The sequence below is a fragment of the Choristoneura fumiferana genome, chromosome 6, assembly GCF_025370935.1.
Source record: "Choristoneura fumiferana chromosome 6, NRCan_CFum_1, whole genome shotgun sequence".
Classification (NCBI taxonomy): Eukaryota; Metazoa; Arthropoda; class Insecta; order Lepidoptera; family Tortricidae; genus Choristoneura; species Choristoneura fumiferana.
In genome coordinates, this window is record NC_133477.1 from 5238213 (window position 1) to 5262361 (window position 24149).

Sequence of the window (24149 nt, forward strand, 5' to 3'; positions counted from 1 at the left end):
AGTATTACTTAACGATATTTATTTTATGTTTAATTGCTCACAAAGTCACTAACTGCTGCTGCTGCTGGCTTTTGGAACGATACGTCAATATGTCAACTGTCAGTCAGCTGAGAGACGAGACTGCTAACTGCTAACAGGAAGATTTATTTAATTATTGAGCTACCAATTTAATTACTACTAGGAATTTACATATACTACTATGAAATATGTAAAACAATTGCTATTTTATTAATAATGGATAGTCAGCAGCCTTTAGGGTATTCAACAAAATCTGCCTTAGTTCAACTTCGCGATGGAATCCGTAATGTTATTGAAGAACACAAACAGAATAATCCAACTGGGTATGTATTTATGTAATAGATGGTTGATTTTTAGCAATCAATTGAACTGACTGTAGATATACACGAAATTAAGTACATTTATAAATATTAAGATATATTTGAATCATACCCTACTAATGTAAGATTTATGTATGAGTATATTTACTCAAAACATTCGCTTCATACTCTTGTGATAATTGGCTCTATGCCAGATAAATATTAGCATGTCGATTTTTGAAACCATTTTTAACTCTGCCTAAAGACTGAGTTGTATTGAACTTATTGAAACCAGGTTACCACTTTCTGAAAATTTAGGGAGGGCCAAGGTGGTAACAGAAAGGTAGGGAAAATGGATTTTTGGTTGGTTGGCACACTTTCCTAGTACTTTTAGGAATTACATTACTATGACTGAGTTACAAGTTAATTAAGTATTAATACAACAAAAGTTATGAGTCTTAAGACATTAATTTGATAATAACTTAAGAAAAATGTAATCAACTATAAACATTTATTTTTCAGATATGGGCTTGTCAGGAACATCATATCATTTTCTTCCGAAAAAGTGTTGCTGTCCGGGGTAGCATATACTATAACATTTTTGTACATAATCTGCCTCATTTTGACATATTTACTTGGTGATTATGTAAAAGCTGATGGCTATTTGCTGTGGCTGGCTTTCTTTCTCTTTGTGATACTGATAATCAACTTCTTGATAGCACTTAATGAAGAATATTTATTCAGACATGAAATACCACATAGAGTTAAGAAAGTTCTGGGTGAGTGCTTAATTGCTACCTACTCTATTTTAACTGAAATAAATAGAATATGCAAGTTTAAATTAAATTTATATATGTATTCAATTGATTTAGCTAGTTGTAGAATTAATATCACAAATGACTAAGGTATATTTTCTGCTATCAGTTAATATTTATTTTTATCTATCACTAATTATGAATTGATAAGTAAGTAGGTTTATCTTGATTCTAGAAGATAAAATAATTACATAATCTAATTTGGTTTCTATTTAAACAGAAACACTGGATCATGCTATAGATAAATCAATATGGAAGGAAGGACACTACCCACATCTGTGTGCGCCATTTTCACCCTGTGTCATTCTGCAATGGACTTACAGAGACGGTAAACTTAAAGTAACAAACAAACATAACTGTGTGAGAGTTAAACCATCACCTCTTTGTGAGATTTGCCAGAGGGTAGAAGACTTGTCCCATTTGTTGTTGGAATGTGCTTGGAACTCAGACTTGAGGAGAGAAGTTCTTGAGGGTTGAGCCGCATGCACAATGGCCAGGTCAATTGTTGGCTCTCAGAGCCAGCATCTGACAAAGCCATTTGCCTATACCACTTTTTTAATATGTCCCTTGCATAGGGAAAATGAGTGAGCATCCATGAGGCTGGCATGATCACCTGAAGTGTTCAAAGCCTCAACAAAAAGAGGATAAAAAAACATAACTGTACCAAGCTCACATATACCTGTATAAACAATGTAAACCAGCATGTAATTATGAACGCGTGTGTACAAACAATGTGCTGAATTTGCATTAGCACATGCATAATATTGTCGGGGATAGTGCAAATACACATAACTAGAATGAGATAACTCGGATAATTCCATGTATCTGTTAAATTTAGCCAATTTCCAATTTTTACGCCAAATTTGTTGTAATCATGCCTTGTAAAACTTCCCTTAATGCAGATACATAGTATTTGTGAATGGTAGCCAAGCGGATTGGATTTGTTGAGTTTTTTTTAAAGTAGTGACGATCTGCCATTGGTAAACATTGCTCCAAGGTGTTTATTTTTTGTGCAGGTATGTTGGTGAATCTGCCGTGGGCTCTGTTGGTAGAAGGCGACGTGATAGTGCTGCGGCCGGGGCAGGAGGTCCCAGGGCACTGCCGCGGTCTGCAGCCCCATAACTCAGAGCTGTTCTTCGGACAGACTTTCCAGCCTAGTTCGCAAGTCAGTTCAACTACACATATCTAATGTAGCTGAGAATTAGCTTGTGTCCTGATTATGATAAAAAAAACTGGCCAAGTGCGAGTCGGACTCGCGCACGAAGGGTTCCGTACCATTATCTATACAACATTAGATGTTAGAAAAAAAAACATGTTTGTTGTATGGGGGTTTCTTTTATTCTGTTTGTAGTATTTGTTGTTATAGAGGCAACAGAAATACATAATCTGTGAAAATTTCAACTGTCTAGCTATCATGGTTCATGAGATACAGCCTGGTGACAGCCAGACAGACGGACGGATAGTGGAGTCTTAGTAACACGGTCCCGTTTTTACAAGCTTTTACTTAAGCATAAAAAGGAACCAAAGACAAAGCCAAATATCTGATGGTTAGTTTAAGTTGTTCAAAGATGGCGCCTGGAGAATGTATTCTAAAAATTATCTTAACTTTGAGAAAAATACCACTAAATCATGCATGCATAAATAGACTAGAGTCAAATAATAATATGGCTTGATTGATAAAGTCTGTTGCTTGATTTTTTTACGCTTTCGCTGTCATTATGTGTACTAGTACATGTGAAGAAAAAATTAATGCAATACTTTTCAGTACAAAGAAAATTTTAGTACACCTCGCGTCCGCGCGCCGCACCAGAACAGGGCCTATAAGATGTGCGAGACGCCTTACCTCAAGAACCTGAAGCTCGCCCTCGACCAAGCTACCACCCGCCCTGTTACGATGTTCGAGAAACAGAGATATCTGGTGAGACCACGCTTTATCCATACTAATATTATATATGCGCGTTTGTATGTTTGTCCGTCTTTCACGCCGAAACGGAGCGACGGATCGACGTGATTTTTGGCATAGAGATAGTTTATGGGCCAGAGAGTGACAAAGGCTACTTTTTACCCGGAAAAATGCAAAGTTCCCGAGGGAACAGCGCGCGATAACCGAATTCCATGCGGGCGAAGCCGCGGGCAAAAGCTAGTCTCAAAATATACCTTCTTGAGTTTCATGGAGTGAATATTGGAGCGTTTTAACCGGTCGGTTAAACGTCATAACCGTCCCGCGTCTATTAACACAACGGGAGGACAAGTCGCAATAATTTTGAGCCAGATTTAGCATCGGTATTGTCTTTAGGAAGTACTTTACTTAAAAATGTAACCCTGAGCCCTCTTAATAATACTTGCCGAAACGGTAATGACGAAACAAATTGCCACAAAACGCTGAATAATTCTCTCTTACCGGGTTCTTCTTAACTAAGGTTTTTCCGAATAGGTGGTACATTTTTTTTTAAATCACAAGTGAAGCCTAAATTTAATAAAGGTATTTTTAACAAGTTCCGCAGGTTATAGAGATACAAGAATGCATTATCCTGTATGGAAAGGTATATCCAATCGAATCTGATCACATTTGATTATCAGACCGAGGCCGTATTGCCTAACGCTTGCAATCGCGATCAAACTACAGTTTTTGTACCTATGCGAAATCTGTCATTTGATTGCGATCGCGAGCGTCAGAAACGTTAGCCAATACGGCCTCAGGCTAAGGCATTCACAGGAGCTGTGTGTGAGGATCCACCAATAGCATCACTTGTTTCCTAGCCTCTGTGCTGCTTTTCTATAGCGATAGTATATTGTTTCAGTGCACAGTAAAAATAATGGAAGGTATCGCGCTACCGCTAGTAATTTTGCTGGTTGTGGTGGCCAGTTTTGTGCGCCACGTGTACCACCTGCCCGGGGTGACGCATTGGACGGAGATTTACTTCCTACAGACCATTGCCGCGTCGCTGCCGCTGCTGCAGATCATATTCCCTATTGCGTGGGTGGCGCTCAATTGCTACGGCATGGCTAGGTAAGACTCAAGCGTGGAAAGAGGAGAAAGATGAGGATGGTTTCAAGGGCGTCGCCAAGGGGAGGTTGGGGAAGGGGTACTGCCACCCCTTGAGAATCGAAAGAATGTAAAATGTAGCTACTTAACAAGTTTTATTTACTTTACAGTCGAGTTCATAAACTTGTGAGCAAAAATTTGAACAAAAATATCTGAACACGACTCTATTGTTAACGGCGTAGAAGCGTCAAATTTTTAGTGCTTACCATCATTTCTTTCTATTTCAGGTTTAAATTACTATCCGAAACTCGTCAAAAGTATGTACGAACGAAATCGTGTTCGATATCAGAAGACGCGAGTGACCCGCTCATACAGGCGCTGAGCGAGTCTAACCTCAAGCCTGACAGTCTTAAGTCTCTGTGGAAAACGTTCTTCAATATACTGCTTGGTAGAGAGGACATGGTCGTTAGGACGGCCAATATCGTGCACGTACTGGGATCATTGTCGGTGAGTTTTTGTATTGGTGATGGTTCGTAACTTTAATTGAATGTTCAAGGTTGTCTGAAAAATACCCGATGCCAAAGATAGACAGCAATGACAATAAAATAATGGGCTAGCTAAAAATAAATATTTAAAAAAAAAACAGGATGGTAGTAAGTATATCAAACTTACAAGGAAAACTATTACGGCTAAGTTTGCTTGAGAATTATTAGTAGTTTAAGAGTAAATAGCCGCCTAAGGTATAAAATACCTAAACTTGAAAATTCAGTACACAATACGAAATCCATAGAAAAGTATTATTTGATTGTTTCGTAATGGCTACCGGAACCCTATCCTGGGCGTGTACGACACGCTCTTGGCCGGTTTTTTCTTTTAGCAATTAAACAAAAAATGATGAAGAGATGTAGCCAGTTAAAGTTCCGTGCGGCACTTTTAGCATGGCGTGACTTCGCAGGCCCCACTCTCGAATTATGACGCACTTCATCTTTGTTGTTTATTGTTTGATTGACAAAAGAAATAAGTTTCTGTTAAAAAATTAATTTTTAATACAAGTTTTTTTGCTGGCTGGACTTTTTGTTGATCTACTTGTATTGTCATTTAAACTGCATATCCGTACCGAATTTCAAGTCGGTACCATCAGCCAAATATGCGGTCTACCACCCTAAAGTTGATAATCGTTTGCATGTCATAAAACAATAATGCCAATAGACGTGTCTGTCAACTTTAAAGTTCGACTTTAGCGACGTATTCATTTGATAGGATCTTGTTTAAAAATTGACAGACCACTTATTTGGCTGATGGTACTATTAACCATTGAGGAGTTCCCTCCTGCGAAGACGATCCTGGCAGGACCACCAAGACGTTTACTTGTATGTTTTGTTGTTTACTTGTATTGCCGTGCCCTATCAGGGCGTCACATATATACCTAGTTTGTAATTTTCCATCCTAACGCCTGTATGTGACATGCAATATATATATATTTTTAATTTTGATGTCACTACCACTTTACATTATTGTATTGTCACCAAAATTACATAAGTATGTCAAATTTCAAGTCAATTGGGCCGCTGGAAGTGGGTCAAATTTAGCTTCCAAGATTTGAAAGCCAAGATTTAAACAGGGCAAGCTAAAGTAAAGCTTGTAAAAAATAGGTGCCCATTTGCCTAATATTTTCTGATAATCCAGCTGACGGATTAATTACAATATTATTTTTCACCTAGGAAACTACCCAATTTGCGACACGTTCTTTTTTGGGCTTTATTATAAGGTGCGAAAAAATAACTGTAAAAAAATAAATCTAATGGTCTTATTTTTCAGGCACTTTGTTGCGTGGACAAGAAAGGCATTCTATCGTGGCCAAATCCTACGGCGGAGAAGGTGTTCTTCCTGCGGAACTCCGGTCCAGCGTCCGGTGCGTCCAGCAAGACCAGCCTGGTGGGCTCCATGCGGCAGAGCCAGACCAACTTGGACCAGGAAGTGGCCCAGATTGAACCCTCCACCATCGTCGAGGTAACGTCCAGCCGGCGTCCAGTAAGACCAGCCTGGTGGGCTCCATGCGGCAGAGCCAGACCAACTTGGACCAGGAAGCGGCCCAGATTGAACCCTCCACCATCGTCGAGGTAACGTCCAGCCGGCGTCCAGTAAGACCAGCCTGGTGGGCTCCATGCGGCAGAGCCAGACCAACTTGGACCAGGAAGCGGCCCAGATTGAACCCTCCACCATCGTCGAGGAAACGTTCAGCCAGTGGCGCACTAACAGTGGGGTGGAAGGGCCACCATTCCCAGGGGGCCCCATAAGTTCTCTTGATCAAGTCCTGGACAAGGCTAAAGTATGCATACAGATATCTGTCTTGTACCTATCATCATCAGCCGGAAGAGGTCCACTGTTAAACAAAGGCCTCCCCCCTTACAACACCACAATGAATTGAACTCGCAACTTGCATTGCCCACAAGTGGGAGGCCTGTCAAAGCTCGTCTTCCGGTTCGTGGTCACCACTCGAGGCCTGCCCATTGCCACTTTAACTTGAATATTCCAGCTAAATATGTCGGTGACTTTAGGTTCTTCGGCGAGTTTTCGTATTCCAGAAAGAAACTCCGAGCATAGCTCTCTCAATAGCTCGTTGCATGACTCTGAGCGTCTCCAAGAGGCCAACAGACACGGACCACGTCAAAGCCACAAGTCATCACTGGCAACACACACTCGTCGACGACTTTATAACTTTTCTCAAAAATGTCCGTAAAAGTTGACATTATTCTTTACATATCAGAAGGTGAAGTGCATAGTTTATGGTCAGCGAAAAATTAAAAAGTTAAAAAGATTGCAGGCGCGCTAGCTCGACAATAATGAATTAGCGCGCCTGCAACCAGTCACATTTTTTTGTAAAGATAAAAAGGCCACGGAAATGTTGGCAGAAGTCTAATGGCCGGTATCAGATATTTTGTTGGAACTCCGGACTTTTTGTATTGGGTCTGAAATAGCTTGTGGTGTTTTCGGTGGAAAAATACACCTGCAGTTTATTTTCAATGAAAAAAGGCGGGAAAGCATAAGAAAAATATTGGAATAAAATTAAATTTTATAATATATTTTGAGAAAAAGTTTATTCTATTTCAGAATTATTCACCATTTTTGAGAAAAGCTTTATATTAGTTTAGGCTGGAATAGCAATTGCTGGCTTCGTATTAGTTAAACGGACTCGCAAGCTCGTCCGTTTAATACTCATACTCAGTCAGCAATTGCCTACTTCCAAGCCACGACAATAATCTACTATTATATCACAGAATTTCCAGGATTGTTCCGTGAATTGCAGGTCCTGGACCTAACGCACGACCAGAACGCGCCGTTCTGCGTGGAGTTCGACGACCAGCGCTGGCGGCAGCACCTGGCGCGCCTCAAGCCGCTGGGGCTCGCCGCCGTGCTCAACACGTGCGCGCCCGCGCCCCGACACACGTACGCGCACTTCTGCGCGCACCTCACCTGCGAGGCGCAGTACAGGTACGGCCACTGCGGGCACTACGGGCACTGGGCAGGGCCGGTGTGCGAGTGCGACCACTTCAACACTAACTGGTCTCGCATGTGCCTCGCTAACCCGAAGCTTTCCTGCGAGACAGAGCCATACGAGTACCATGAGCTGCTGCTGCTGACCACGTAAGTGTCACTCCATGTCAAGCTGCAGAAAAGACGCCAGCGGACAGTTCCTTCTGCTTCTTCTTTCTTCTAGCATTTCTTCTGTTCATTATGTGTGCTAGCAGATGACCACATCGGCGAGCGTCTTAGGGCGTCCGCAGCGTTAATCGGTTGCACGGAGCGGGGCCCGCGCGGCGTGCTGTTTCATTTCACCTAATAGGGCTGGTCACCTGCCTTACGCAGCGCTGCTCTGTTTGCGGTTTCTGATTTATTCCTTGCTAGCTGTTGCCCGCGACTCTATCTGCGAATAATTCGTTTATCGCCATTCCGCGAGAAATATATCCTTCCCAGGGTCTCATACTTTCTGCAAACCAAATTTCATCTAAATCGTTTCATTTGTTGGACTTAAAGAGGTAACATACAGACAGAGTTACTTTCGCATTTTAATATTATACAACTCACTAATGTGAGAATTCTAAGAAGGTGACTTAATTTTTCCAGCGAAGACTTAGTGCCGGTGACGAACCGGCGCTGTCTCTGCGAACTCGCGAAGCAGATCGGCTTCACTGAGGCAGTGGAGGAGTCCTACACCGTACAGGACTGTCTTGCCATCTTCCGCCATTTGGTGAGTGTAGCCTTATTTAAAAAAAAAAACCTTTATTCTGTACCTGCTTTTGCCTACTACTTCATCTGCTAAGAATTAGATTATTGCTATCCCACGGAGCCATATGATGTTCCGGGATAAAACTATCCTATCTCCTTCTCAGGGTCTCAAACTTCTTCCATACCAAAATTTTCTAAGTCGATTCAGTCGGGAAGTGGAAATTGCCAAACAAACAGATAAATACAAAGTTACTTTCGCATTTATAATATTAGTACGGAAAAATGCCTCAGAGTGCTCTTTATATAAGTGACATGTTATGTATATGAGTGAGAACAGGTGGAACGATTGCTTCACTCAATTAAAATGATCTATACTCTATTTATTAAACCAAGATACTAAAATGAAGTTTCATGTGTTTCCTGTTTTTTTCATCGCTATTTAGTGATGTGCCACAACTGGTAATCACCGAAAAGTTTCGGTAAGTACCTATGTTATAGGTACGTATAAAATATTAAGATATGAACGGATCTGTGAAAAATGGGTCTAATGAAAATGCCACCGTTTAGGAAATATTTCGACTTTTTGTAGATGTTGATGTTTAAATTTCATTTGATTCTAAGCAAGTTCTGCCTAAATGCTCAATGCTTATGGAAAGTAGAATATTGAATGCTTTAATTTTATTTTTGTTTCCATAAAATATTATGTTTTGCTGATTTTTTGCAATAATGTCGAAAACCGAAATCAGAGAGCAGCACTATTCGTATTATGCTGGTCACATTATTTTTACATTTGACATTTCATACTGTCAATTTAGTATCTTGGTTTAATAAATAGAGTATAGTTAGTGGTATTTTCATTATTCAGACTGAATCCGTTGGGCTTCATTAGCAAAGCGTAGTACCGGCGATCTAAAGTGACCGTGTTCCAAATTCGATATCTGACACGTAACAAGACGATTTTTTTTCAGCAAGCGGATACCATAAGGCGTGAGACGCGCTTCGTGCGCTCTCTGCACCTGAGCACTCGCGTCAAAGTGCCGCTGCCGCATATGCTAGCTGTTGTGGTTAAGGACCAGGCTAACCAACTGCAGATGCTCACTCAGGTAGTCGTAACAACATATAATATTCTGATTCAAGGAATAAAAGACGTGTTTACTTTCTTATAGAAATTAAGAAAAAAAAGAAGACCTTTATTCACCCTCACAAAGACACAAATACAAAAAAAAAAGTACAATTGCACAAAAGCAAAAATTAGTAACATCAAAATGGTACGTACACAATTTTGTGTCTTTTGTATTATAGCAGAGAAGAAACGCATTTATTTTGTTTTACACGGCATTATTGGTGTCCAGTTCCAATTTAGGTTCAGAAAAATAAAAAAAAGTTACTAACAACCATGCTGCGGCCACATCATGCCTCCTGCTATTTTAAAAGCGTTTTCTGCAGCCAACGTCCTGAAATGGAACTGAAGGGGATAATCTGAACGGGAACGTTAGATAATTTAAAAAAATCATCAATCTTCTAGTTTTCATTAATATTTTGAACTAGCCGTTACCTGCGACCTGCGACTCCATTCGCGTAGAATGCGGTTTTCACTATCAAGCGGGAACTATGCAATTTTTCGGGATAAAAACTATCCTATATCCTTCACGCGAACTATTTTCAATCTAAATCGGTTCAGCGGTTTAGACGTGATGAAGTAACAAACAAACGATCAGACTTACAAACTTTCGCATCAGGAGACCCACTTGATCGTTTGCATCCAGCCGAATAAAAAAAAAATGTTTGAAAAGTTTAAAATGAATTATTTTATTACAATTCAATTCAATTAAAAATAATATATAAAGTAAAAAAAAAAAAAACATACGAGATGATGTTATGAGGTAATTTTAAAATCTATTGATTTTTAGATATTGTTTTTTATTGTGGGCGTGTGTTGTTGTCCAGGGCACGGCCGACATAATCCTGGACTCGTGCGTGGACTACTGGAACGGGCGGGACCTCACGCCGATCTCGCCCGCTGACCGCAAAAAAATCATCGACTTCTACCAGAGGAACTCACTGACGGCTTACTGCACTGCCTTTGCTTACAAGTAACTACTACTACAGTAGTAATTAAGTGACAGACTAATATCGTGAGGTCCGTTTGACAATTGTGACATCGGTTCTATAACTAAATTAGCCAATCACAAGCAAGACTGTAACGTCAAACGGGCCTCTCGATACTAACGCCATCTAGCGATATTTGCCTGGCAAAAATCGAAAAGTAAAAGGAGAAATAAAAGCATTTATTTTCCAGGCCGTTGACCCGCGGCATAGCGCCGTCTCTGTCACAAATGTACTTGGAGCTGCCGGCCGACAGCCGCCGTTTGTACGCTCCGCACAGCCAGCAGTGGGCGGATGCGCCTGCGCTGCACTTCCACTCTACCGGTCAGTGTTGACCTTTTGAACGCCACGGTCGGCCACAGACGTCAATAAAAAAATCGGAAAATCGCTCCATAGGCGCCACGTAATGCCGACATGGCGCCTATGGCACGATTTTCAGCTGTCGCGTTTTGCCGACCGTGGCGCTCAAAAGGTAACAGACCTATTATGCTCGTACTTTTCTACTCTACCGTTTTTCATTTTGCATGTAATTTTTAACAGTATTAAAATTGTGAAATAAAATTGTTGCAGATTCATATCGAAAATACAAACTGAAACATAGATGCACAGAAAAAGAGACCAGACCAGATTGGAATCAACCAATCTTAATTTGATTGCTTAATAGCGACATCTCTTGTCCGGGTGAGCGGTTAGTTCCAATGGAGTGCTGAAAGTTTCTCGATGAGGGCTAAAGCATAGATGTCGCTAGTGTCGCTGCTTAAGTGACTAAATAAGAATATGTGGTGCATAGGAGAAATTTGTGTCTGTACTCCTGCCCAGTGGTGGTGCAGCGGTATAGCAGGCAGCACGGAATGCCTGGGTTCGATTCCCAGCGCTGGTCTCTTTTTCTGGTTTTTCTGTGCATCTATGTTGCAGTTTGTATTTTCGATATGAATTTTATGGGATGACCGTAAAAGTAACAAGGAGTTGAAATAAAACATACAAAAAGACTCCAAAAACCAATCTTAATTTGTTGCAGATTCGTTGTTGTTTAACGAAGTGACAGATGATGACGTAAACGATGCGGAAGGATATTTTGACATGCAATGCAATCAGGTGGGCTCATTGTTCTCTGTTCGAAAACCATTTTCAAGGGCTAAATTACTCTTAGCGGACCGGACGACCATTATTTATCAAGCAAGCAAGATATTATAAATGTGAAAGCTTGTGTGTGTTTGTTACTCCTTCACGCTAAAACGGCTGGGTGAATTTAAATTAAATTTGGTACGTCGATAGCTGTATGTCTGGAATAACACATAGTCTATTTTTTAATCCGATATTCCCACGGGATTGAAATAAAATCTTAAACTTTTAACCGCGTTGCTGTTTCAATGACGTTACATTTTAAAACAAACATCTCAAATTTCATGACTCTAAGCCTAGCGTTTGTTGTTTCGAGATTTTATCCCTATCCCGTGGGAATATCGGAATAAAAGTAGCCTATATCTTATTCCAGATGTCCAGCTATCTACATACCAAATTTTCAGTATTATCAAAGTTTCAGCGTGAAGGAGTAACAAACATATTCACTCACTCACAAACTTTCGGATTTATAATATTAGTAGGAATAGGATTAAAATGACGCTATATTATAAATATCGACAGGTATTCATAGGCATGGTGACGATGCAATATCAAGCTCAAAGCGACATGGTAGAGCTGATCGAGCGTTTGGAACGCGCGTGCATCCGGTTCGTGCACTTCAGCAAGGAGAACGAGCTGCGGTCGCGAGTATTCAGCGAGAAAATGGGGCTAGAGTCTGGATGGAACTGCCACATATCGCTTATTAGTGGCGAGGAACCGAGGTAAACTAATTTTGCTGTTAGAGCCTTTGTTTTAATATAAATAGGAAGACCATACACTGTTCTACGAGACCATAAACCGTATAGAAATAAACGTATGCCTTTGTTATTGGCTAATAACCAACCAGAGGCCTTATTGTCTATCGCACTTGGAATCACAATAGTTTTCACCACTTCTTTCTGTTACACGGCATAAGACGAGGGCAGAAAGAGATGGTGAATGCGATCGCGAACGTCAGTGTGTAATAATACGGCCTTAGATTTTTTTGGGAAAATTTTTGGGTGTCTGGCACATTCCATTTTATATGCTAGACATAATTTACAGAACTTTCTATTAATTTACTTGTTAATTGTTGGTTTCCTTGAACAGGGTGTTGGTAGATCAAATATGGAGACTAAAAACAGATTTTAGAAAGTAAAGAATCAAGATGGGTTAAAAAATATTTTTTGCCTTCCGGTTCAAAAACAATCGTTTTTTTTTTGCGAATGTTTGCATACTCGTATGGATGTTTGGATGGTGTTACGGCAATAACGCAGTAAACTATAACTGGAATGTATGTACGTATGTTCCGTTTGTAATGATGGCGCATCGGATCAGGTCAACCAGGTGTAATTTCATTGGAAATTAACGAAACGCTACGCTTGGAAAGTTATTAATTGGAGCTTATCACATTTGTGGTCTAACAAGCATCAGCTTACAGCGAATAGTTAAAAAATAACCGTCACTTTAAAGCCTCATGCAACACACAGACACAAAATTAGTCGTTACCCCTTCTTTGAGTTGAATTTACTAGCATTACTTAATAAATGTGTTATTTTTCAGTGTGTAATTTAATCGATGTTGTACTTTATTGTTTTTATTTGGCTTTTAAGAAAGTACATTTCTCTTATTTACGGTTACTTATACATGGTATTCTAATATTTTTAGGGTTCCGGAGCCAAATTGGCAAAAATGGAACCCTTATAGTTTCGTCAAGTCCGTCTGTCTGTCTGTCCGTTCGTCCGTATGTCACAGGTATTTTACTCGAAAACTACAAGATGTATTCAATGAAATTTGGAGTACAGATGTCTTGTCAAAGCCGCTACTTAGTTTTGTAATAAATATTTATAGGGGGGGCACTCCATACACGAAACAGAAATTGAAAAAAAAAAAAATTTTAACTCGCATCATCGTGTGGCACATAGTTCGACACTTCTTTTGAAAAATTAAGTGAAGATTTCCGAAAATAATCGCTCCCAAAGTAGCAAAAATTGTGCCCCCCCCCCTCTATCTTGTAAACCGTTTGTCTAAAAAGTATGAAAAGGTAACGCTTAATAAATACTTTCAACGAAAATTGGTTTCAATATGATCGGATATACCGTTTTTGAGTTATTGACGAAAAACTGCGCTTCTCAACAAAAGGACGTAAGTGCCATGAAGATACGCTCTTTTTCTGGTAATAGATTTTAAAACTGTAAGTGTTTTATTTGTGTTATAAACGAACATAATATTACTTGTTTTTTTTTTTCGTAATGGCTATGGAACCCTATCTTGGGCGTGTCCGACACGATCTTAGCCAGTTTTTTGTTTCATTAAAAGCCAAATCAAAATAATATTATTCTTCTGCAGGTGCATAAAATCTGAATTTCTCGGCAATTTGTTACTTGCTAACTTCCCGACGCTGATTTGAAAGTATAGCCATAGTTCGTGACTCCATACTGAACGGTCGTATAGTAAGTTTACATATACAGACATAGCGTGATTTTGGGACCAATATTTTAAAAGCACTGTAAATCAAGTTTCAGTCCACAAAGCCGAAGAGTTTTTAGAAGTCAGATTTTTTTGATCATAGTTCCTAAGTAAAGTTCTAATTCCTAAGACAAAACTCATGTTTCTTTTATAATTCAATTCAATTTTTATAATGCAAACTGTCATAACCTAAAACAATATGCGGATTTCTAATAATGTATTCTCGTTGTTTCAAGAATTGAGGTACAGTCGAGTTCATAAACTTGTGAGCAAAAATTTGAACAAAAATATCTGAACACGCTTCTACGCCGTTAACAATAGAGTCGTGTTCAGACATTTTTGGTCAAAATTTTGCTCACAAGTTTATGAACTCGACTGTTCAAGCTTTGGCACTCCTATCACTAATGTCCACCCTGTATTTCGTCGTCAAAGTTCTATGCGAATGTATGCCTTACACGCATTACGATGTTGTGTCTTATATTATTGTCACAGAAATAAGAAATGAAATTCATAAAAACGAAATACAGTACCTATATATTCATCCGTACACGCATTCATCCTACTTATATTATAAATGCGAAAATTTGTGAGTGAGTGAGTGAGTATGTTTGTTACTTGTTCACGCTGAAACGGATAGACGGATTTGGATGAAATTTGGTATGTAGATAGCTGGACATCTGGAATAAAACATAGGCTACTTTTTATTTCGATATTCTTACGGTATAGGGATAAAATCTCCAAACAACAACCGCTGGGTTTAGAATCATGAAATTTGAGATGATTGCTTTTAGTGTAACGTCAATGAAAACCACGATTTAATTTTCGGGAATTCCCAAATGAATTTTTCAAAAATCCCAAAATTTCAATTCAGCTGTTGGATCTAATGATTTACGCGTGCGAAGCGGCGGGTAAACACTAGTACTGAAATAAACAAACAATTTTTGAAATAGTGGTGCGCGTTCGGCAACAAGTTTGTAAAATCACGAATAAAGTTTTTACTCGTCAAACTCCCAGATTCCAACAAAAGTATTGGTCCAAAAATCACGGCGTATTCCGATGATAACTTGAACGGAACTCGGCCCCGGCGTGTTCGCAGCAAGGCCGCGTCGCCGCTGTCCTCGCAGACGCTCCCGCAAACGAAGGGCGCGCCACTGAATAGGGCCGTGGATACTTGTGACGCGGTCAGGCTCGGCTTTTACAATAGGTTTGTTACTGGTGTCGGGAATTGACTGTCAGTATTGTTTTGTGAACGTAAGGTTACAGCTTTTGGATCCCTAAACGGGCCCGCATACACACCGCACGGAAATGCGTCTGACTGACTGATGAACTACGCACAGCCTAAACTGCTGGCGCTGCGGATGTGTAGCTTAAGTAGGTATCATATAGGTGTGCTTAAAAGTGCTTTTTGGGAACAGGCCGATTTTTTTATTCTTCCACGGGGACGAATAACCTATTGTAACAGACACTTGCATTAATATCTGCCACAGCGGAGGTTGACAAAGTTTTTTTAATGCGGCATTTTGGTAAAGTGATGTTTCTGAAAACTGCACAAAGTAGCTGTTAATAGCTTTTAAATGAGGCTTGCTAGACGGGTTACTATGTATTGCTATAGTGTAGAATTTAAAGAAAGACAGTCTCCGTGTATCCATAACATCTTTTGTTACAGCTCGACAAAATATTTTACCACTTTGGATTTAGTATCTATCACCCTCTTCAGAAACACTATTTTAAAGACATCAGAAACATCGTTCTACTACTATAGTCGTATAAAACAGTCAATTCTCGACATCCGTTTTCTCTATCTCTTTTCAACACTAGCACAAAGCACGAATCGCAGCGATTTTCGACTGTCTCAGGCTTTTAACGTCTATGAACGTGACGGAAGCTCTTGTGTATGCCGTGACTTGAAGTCACTGCTGTTTGTGCTATTGTATAGATTTTAGTTCCGTATGACCCTATTTTTTATTATTAAAACAAATTTTCCGTATTAAAGTATGATTTTTTATATTTTTTAGTTTTTTTTTTAGATTTTTAACATATCTACAGGTGTCTCTGACCATGCGGCTTTAAATTCAATGTTCGATTCTACTCGCTTAACTAAGCTTCTTTTGTTTTGTAATATTTTCAAATAACTTGAATTTAGGTCATTTATTGACTCCCAAAGTTCAATCGTTAAATCAGTGTAAGTATTGGACATGGCAGTGCTATCGCTGTCTCTTGATACGTGGTCGTTTTAATTTTTAACATTTATGTGATATCAATATAGTATTGTATTGCATACATTTAAAATGTATGAAAAAAATAAAATTAAGCGCCGCAAATACTCAACTTTAACAAACTATCATGAGTTTGCGGCGCTTGCTTTCGAGACAATGGGTCCATGGTCGGAAGACACAAAAAAAAATATCAAGGACTTATCTACTCGTCTGGTTTTGGCCTCAGGTGACCCCAGGGCTGGCACTTACCTCTCGCAAAGATTAGGAATAACAGTTCAGAGAGGTAATGCTGCCAGTGTCTTGGGGTCAATGCCTGGGGCAGAAAATTTGGATGACGTTTTTATTTTGTAACATAGTTTAGTTTATAAATAGTTTTAGTCTTGGATGTTAGATAGTATTTATTGTACACAATATTGTAGGATAGGAATTCATGAATTTGTTATATTGAATAAATTATATTCCGTGCATTGATATGCAAAAAAAAAAAATAAGATTGGCCATATTTTCAAAAAGTTGCAGAATAAAAGTAGCTCATTTTTACGAGTGTAATCGAACCTTGCATTTAAAGCCCCATGTTCAGAGACACCGTGTATAGTAGTTATCAGACTAAATTATATTTATATAAAATAAAATATACTGATAAGCAAATCAACCCTCTCTAATACCGTTGAGAATAAGGTTGTGTTTACATATTTTGGGGACCCTTGCGAATCCAACATATCTGAAGGCGACCGTTTATTAAAACATACCATGTTTGTTTGTATAGAAAACTGTTGAAACTTTTTCTTAGGCTAGCTTACTTATTTGATTTGTTGAGTTTTGTAGTACTTACCTAGGTAATTCCACATAGAATGCCCAAGCTTTATCTATCATAACCTTAGATTGAGATATACTACAGTAGATTGGGAATACAAGAGAAAGCGTGATTGAAAGGTTGAGTTTTGAGCTTATAAGGACCAAGTGTCACTCATAAACGAAAGGCTTAGGGCATTAGTCTTGAAAATAATCTGAAAAAGTCTACTTGAAGCCCAATCTAATGCTGGTATAATGTTAAATCTAAGATGACCATTTGCATGGCATGACAAACATATCTGACCTATAAACAGAATACCCCTGTAATTGTATTTTAGTTATATAGGTACTTTATTACAACGACAACCTCATTCATTTATTTACCAATTGTAGAACTTTGTAGTGCCTTGTTTTGACATGACTAACAACAGCGACACAACACGAATACTAATATCGTTTGCAACTATTATATTTCATTATATTATACTTCACTGCACATCGTGTTGCTTTTATTCATATGTAACTAATAAATAACACTTGCAAAACATTATTTATGTCTATGTAATGAATTGAATACATGCAATTTATTTGTATATAGACATTTTTCTAAATAAGCTATTACTATATTATTATAAATATGTTATGAATTCCTACCTACTTGAAAGGGACTACTCTTTTAAGTACCTACAGATAAGTCTAATGTGGTAAGTGAGACAGAAATACCCCGAAAGTACATCAGTGTTTTTGTTTCCAAGTCGTCTTAAGACGTGACACCCTATTCAAAATAAATCATAACTTTACTTCCATAAATAGGTACTTATACTCTTTGTAAAACACTGATATAAGTACACTTATTTTCTGTGAACAAAAACATACATATTGTTCAAGGACGTGATTTGATTTAGATTTAGTCAATTACTGTTTACAAAGCAAACTTATTCTATTCATGTTTAATTTATTGAATCGGTCCTAACTTTGCGGAGGTCCATTGATATGGACCTCCGTATCTAGTTCTCCGTATCTTGGATCTAGTTCATTGATACGAACTAAAACAAGTACATTGCTCGCCCGCAAGTACGGCAGTGATCCTTCATTTCCCACGCCACATCTATGGCAGCTAACCTTCAATTATTTCTTTAGCAAAAATATGACGGCATCGAAGGCTCTGTCAATGTCTGCGCCTGGCGCCATTAACCTGGACCATACGACTGTTAAGTTCGACAGCGAAATCAAGAAAGCACGGCATTCTATCACCACGCATACGGGCCTAAAGGTATGTATTTACAAAGCTTCTGATTTTATTACATCCTGTTTTTTCCTGTAACCTTCTTCGGAGTTTTATTTATCATCGTACAGTCATATGCAAAGATATCGACACGGCCAAAGTTGCAAAAATATGTATACCTACGCGAATTATGCATTTAACATTTAGGTCGTGTATACATATTTATGCAACTTTGGCCGTGTCTATATCTTTGCACTTGACTGTACAATCAATTAGCTATTCGCTCATGTGATTCAGACAGCTGAATTGAATTTTTAGAATTTGTGTGATTTCGACATTCATAATATGCACATGTTCTGCAATGTATCAGAATAAATAGTAACTAAAAGTAACATGTGTTATTCAAGAGATCCAGCCACCTGCATACCAAATTTTATCCAAATCCGTCCAGCCGTTATAACGTGTTGCGATATATATTTATTGGTTAACAACAAACCAAGTTGTGGAAGATTTTTTAAATATCTCAAAAATACAATTACGTAAAAAAATATTAGGTAAAGAGATCCGACATGAAAGTCTCTGCATCGGAAAAAGCATTTTTTTGTAAAAGGTGACGAGCAGTTGACATTAAACTATTGTATCTTAGATCTTTTGAAGTAAAAAGCGTGAAAAAAAAATTTATAACAAAAAATAGAACCGACTACAAAAAACCATGAAAATAATTTTCTACCAGTCTGAAGTCGGTGCCTCAGCACGAGCCAGGAGAAGTGATTGAAGCCCAATATACTCGTATAGTTGAAGGTAAGGTAGACGATTATAGATCCACTCCTGCTGGCTCGTGCTGAGGCACCGACTTCAGACTGGTAGAAAAATATTTTCATGGTTTTTTGTAGTGGGTTCTATTTTTTGTTTTAAAATGTTTCCAGTTACAAAAGTGGATCTCGTTAAGGTATTTAAGAGAAACTTTTTATTCCGTGAGTATTTACCTACTTCTTGTTTTATTCCGGCAGTTGCAACGCGGCAGCATCGCGACGTCAAACCCGTCTGCCGACTCGCTCCTGGACGACGAAGACCCAGACTCGCCGGCGGACGCGTGCCGCTCGCTGTCCTGCCTCACAGACTCCACGGACCATTCCGCGCCCGTTAACTTTGACATGAGCAACCGGGTAACAATATGTAGACCCTAGCGCCACCTAGTTGTCGAACGTTAAAATACACGCGTATGGTAAAAAATCATCAGTAACATTTTTGTCGAGCGTACTGCATTGCGGTTGCCCGATGTCGCAGCGCCAAGTTGGGAAAAAGCTGCACGCGCCTTACATTAAGTACATTACATTCTGTGTGATCGATATTAGTGACCAGTAAAAGTGAATTCATAGTTTTAAAACAAATCATACTCGATTCGTAAATCGAACCCGTTTGTATTCCTTACTACAAAAGCTTTATTTCTTTTGTTTTTTTTTTTAATTTGATTGGGTTCGATTCCCGAACTGAGAAGATATATATTTTTTATCGCTACTGACTCCTCGCTGTCATAAATGAGCCAACTGGACCCAATTGCATAATAAAATAAAGTAAAAGCTATTAATAAATTTGAATTCATACAAAATCACTAATACTATTTGATCGTACTTTGTGATACCATCAGCCAAATATGTGGTCTACCACCCTAAAGTTGATTATCGTTTGCATCTCATAAAACAATAATGCCAAAAGACGTGTCTGTCAACTTGAAAGTTCGACCTTAGCGATATATTCATTTGATAGGAACTTGTTTAAAAATCGATAGACCACTTATTTGGCTGATGGTACAATCGGGCCCTGGTGTGAATTCTCGTGAATTCTGGCAGTAGATATCACCGATCAGCATTTCATGACTTGTTTTCACAAAAAAAATCTTATAGTGACCATAAAAAACTGACACAGTTTGTGTGCGTTTAAACAGTTAATTCAATTTTAGAATTATTTTTATAATATTAGTTGATATTATATTGTTTTAGGCGAAACTACCCCGCGGCATAGACAACATCCGGCCGCACATAGAGCAAGTGGACAACGTGCCGCTGCTCGTGTCTCTGTTCACGGACTGCTCGCCGCGCTCCGTGCACATGATGATAGAGATCATGCAGGTACGACGTACGAGTACTTACAAACCACCGCTATCTTCCAGCCTGTAGGACCTGGCCACATGACCACGGCGCCGGATTGCGGCACGTGGCCGTGGCGTGTCTGCACGAATTTAAGCGTAAAGGTACACCGTATCATGCCATGATACTCAGTTCAAATAATGTATTGAAGAATTTGAATTTGAATGTAAAAAAATTGCAGTGCTCTGACAGGGTATAATGTACCTACTGGCATGTTTACTTTAAGATCTACAATAATTGTACTAATGAACGTGATGCAATAAATGAATATGAATATGAATATATGACCGTAACAGGAACGTGTTAGGTAGACGGAGTGTCAAACGAAATGTCGAATGCATACGTGACACGCCAAGGCGACGGTTGGTTACCAAACGTGTTAGTAGGCAGGCATAGTCTCATACTTATCAAATCAAATCATTTATTTCTATACAAAGAATATATTTTTCTCAAACATGACATGAAATATTGACGTTGTGTTACAAGTAATAGGCCGGGAAGTATCGCGCTGCAGGCGCTGCGGCTCGCCTGCCGGCGCGCGGTCACCCTAGCGGCCTGCAAAGAGATTTAATACAAATTTCCCGCCCTCGGCCGGCAATGCGACCGTCTTTTGTTTCAACGCTCGTTGCGTCACGACGGCAGCCGCCGCGCCAGCAGCCACACAACACTGCGACGAGACTAGCGTCCCGCCAGCTTCATTTCTTGTTTTTATTTTTATTTTATTTCATGTAATTTTTGAGAAAAGCACTCTACAAGCCTAGGCCGGAACGCGAGGTTGCCAGCCTCGCATCCCTATCCGGCCTCGATACGCTCGGCCGTCTATAATATCTGCTTGGCCGGCAACCCCTACTTCCGGCCACTACAGTAATGTACTATTTCACTTCTCATGCTCGTAAAGTTCGTATTTATACTAGATCTAGGCGACATAAATTTACTTTTTATTCTCTAGTGCATAAAATAAAATCTTCGTCTAAGACCAAGGCAATCAGGTGTAAACATCCACAAACAAAAAGTTTGTACATATTTTTTTAATAATATTTAATTTATATTAAACTAAAAATCAACCAAATCAATCGAAATAGATCAATAAAATTAAAAAATATAATTATATATTAATGCATAAACAATAAAAGGTACATAGTAAGTGAAATTTTTTTTCCGCTGTTGCTATTTCATTTCCTCGCCATCGATGTGAAAAGTAGAGTGTAGAACTCGAGCATTAAACTCATTTTCCCCTCGACGTGTCTATCCACCCTCGCCGTATCGGCTCGGGTGGCTATATGAACGTTTCGGGTAAAATGGCTCGTTTTATGCTCTCGTTGAACAATCTACTATTTGCCTGACACCTTGCTATTACGGTCATGGTATGATATGGTGTAATGTGACCACAAATAGGTCGGGAGCGGGTCAGATCGGGAGTGCGGCGACCTATTTACATGGCTGTATCTGGAGCTTGTGCGGCGCCATGACAAAATTGACGAATATCAGCTGCTCGAACTAATATTGATGGGCAAAATACAGGGAAAACGGCACCCCGAAGGCTGAAGAAATCATGGCTCCGAAATATAAGGGAGTGGACCGGGATTAGCAGTTTTTTTTTTACCTGCTTTCAAATAAAAAAAACACATTCAAATCGGTTCACCAGAGCTACGGTGCCACAGACAGACACACATAGCGGTCAAACTTATAACACCCCTCTTATTGCGTAGGGGTTTAAAAAAGAATTTAAGAATATAGATGTCCCCCCCCATGGACCCCGCGCACGACACCCACCGCGCCCGCGTCGTGTGTGATGTTATTCAAATATCTACAGCCACGTAAATAGGCCCGCCGCACTTCCGACCCGACCCGCCGCAGTCCTTTGTGTCTTTTACGCTATACGCTTTCAATTTAAAGCTAGAAACACACTGACGCCGGAGGCGGAGCGGTGCGGCGCGGCGCGGAGGCGGTGCTAACGTGAAAGAGGGCACACAAAATATCGCGCCACGCTTATTTCCCGCGCGGTATTCTGTGTGCGATCTTGCATGTTTGCTCGAACATTACAACCGGTACCGTCTCCGCGCCGCCCCGCCACCGCTCTCTAGTGTGTTTCAAGCTTTAATGCTTGGTTTTCAGGATTACGGTGAGGTGGTCTGCGTGATGGGTTCCGCAGCTAACTGTCTCAACATGGAGATTTTCATGAAGGCCGATGCAAGGTAAATTACACGATAGTATTTAGATTCATCATCAAATTGAAATACGTTTATTTGTCGAACATAGGCAGGGTGCGTCCTCTACAAATCCCAAAAATAATCCCTGACTTTCCCTGACCACATTTCTAAGTTTCCCTCGCCAATCATGTACATGTCAAGCAGGTTATAATGACACTTATATGTTTTTTTTTACTGCCCGAGATACTAAGCTAGGCCCGATGATGGGAATTCACAGCAACAGAACGTGCTCACTTTTTCGTTGACTGTTTTTATGGTGCCACTCTTTATACGTCGCCCAGAACTGGAACGACTGGTATCAAAATATCGAGCTAAGTTTTGGGAAATCACGAGTGTTTTCCCTGACTTTTTGGATTTTTAGCAAATTTCCCTGATTTTTCCTGACTTTTCTCTGACTTTCCCTGACTTTCCAGAAAGTGGACACCCTGATAGGTGAAAACAGGTGGATATAAATGCCAGGTAATTTTCAGTAATAATACGTTGCGCCATAAGACAATAGCCACAGTATCACATGCGGCATGCTTCTTAGTTCTTACGAATAGGTAGTTAACAATTCATAAATTTCAAAATACCTACATATCTTCATCTTACAACTTCTATGTAACCATCTTTTATGACGTCCAAAAACATTTGACTTTGACTTAAACCGACAAGTTACTGCACACACAGTTACGTCGTTTATTTATTTCTGCTTTTATATGTGATCCATCCTATATTTATAGCATAGCCGTGGAGCCCCTTTACCCTGTGCTGTGCCAAAAAATGCCGCCCTACCAGGTGCCAGAAGACTGCATTGGACCCATAGACCTGGCGAGGACGTTAAATTCAGTACCTTGCTCCTTGTCGGTGAGAACTATGCTTGGATACATAATCTCACTTTAGGAAACATTACAACTAATATTATTTAAAGCTACGTTAGCTCTTGCCCAAAAAAATACAAAATTTGCTTATATCAATTTGAGAAAATTCTGATCTGCCAGCAGACGCCATGTCCTTTTCTATTCTATAATTATTATAATACTTTTAGTAGGATAGGAATGTACTATCAGCCAAATAAGTGGTCTAAGTATCCAATTTTAAACAAGTTCCTATCAAATGAATATGTCGCTAAAGTCGAACTTTCTCGTTGACAGACACGTCTATTGGCATTATTGTTTTATGGCATGCAAACGATTATCAACTTTAGGGTGGTAGACCACATATTTTTCTGATGGTACCTACTGAGTTACAATTGAGCAATTAAATGACAACTAGTCGTTACGGGATCTAGAGATTTCTGTAATTTATTTGGATCACATTGAATGCAAAGTTATTCTTTGCGAATGCTTGAAAATGTGTTTTATATTTTACATGCTGCTCTTAAAGTTACTAAACAAATGGCAGAACCAACCGTTCAACAAGTACTGCAGTCAAAAGGTGGGTACATACTCGTACATTTGATACTTTACAATTGGTATTGATGTGTATTTTATCTTTTCATATGTTATCTGATCTCTGATACACTTTGACCCATAGCAGAATCGAGAAAACAATACCTA

At 39.3% G+C, this 24149-nt stretch overlaps 1 protein-coding gene across 1 annotated transcript; it reads left to right on the top strand.

Moving 5' to 3' along the window:
- The first annotated feature begins 81 nt into the window (after positions 1-81).
- Positions 82-24149, top strand: LOC141428894 (transmembrane protein 94-like). The gene is made up of 22 exons (XM_074088942.1): positions 82-341; positions 840-1096; positions 1353-1460; positions 2149-2297; positions 2898-3050; positions 3934-4142; positions 4406-4625; positions 5937-6128; positions 7426-7610; positions 8244-8367; positions 9314-9448; positions 10293-10438; positions 10645-10775; positions 11470-11546; positions 12096-12295; positions 15118-15225; positions 18170-18302; positions 19265-19420; positions 20255-20383; positions 22517-22596; positions 23334-23457; positions 23977-24149. Exons 1-22 carry the CDS (start codon positions 235-237, stop codon positions 24049-24051), a joined length of 3198 nt encoding a protein of 1065 aa, XP_073945043.1. The 5' UTR covers positions 82-234; the 3' UTR covers positions 24052-24149.

Bases quoted from the DNA above. Each gene is read 5' to 3' on its own strand.
- LOC141428894 (XM_074088942.1), top strand. From the start codon at position 235: ATGGATAGTCAGCAGCCTTTAGGGTATTCAACAAAATCTGCCTTAGTT. The intron at 4,143-4,405 runs GTAAGACTCAAG...TTTCTATTTCAG, and splicing joins AATTGCTACGGCATGGCTAG to GTTTAAATTACTATCCGAAA. The intron at 7,611-8,243 runs GTACGGCCACTG...TAATTTTTCCAG, and splicing joins ACCTGCGAGGCGCAGTACAG to CGAAGACTTAGTGCCGGTGA.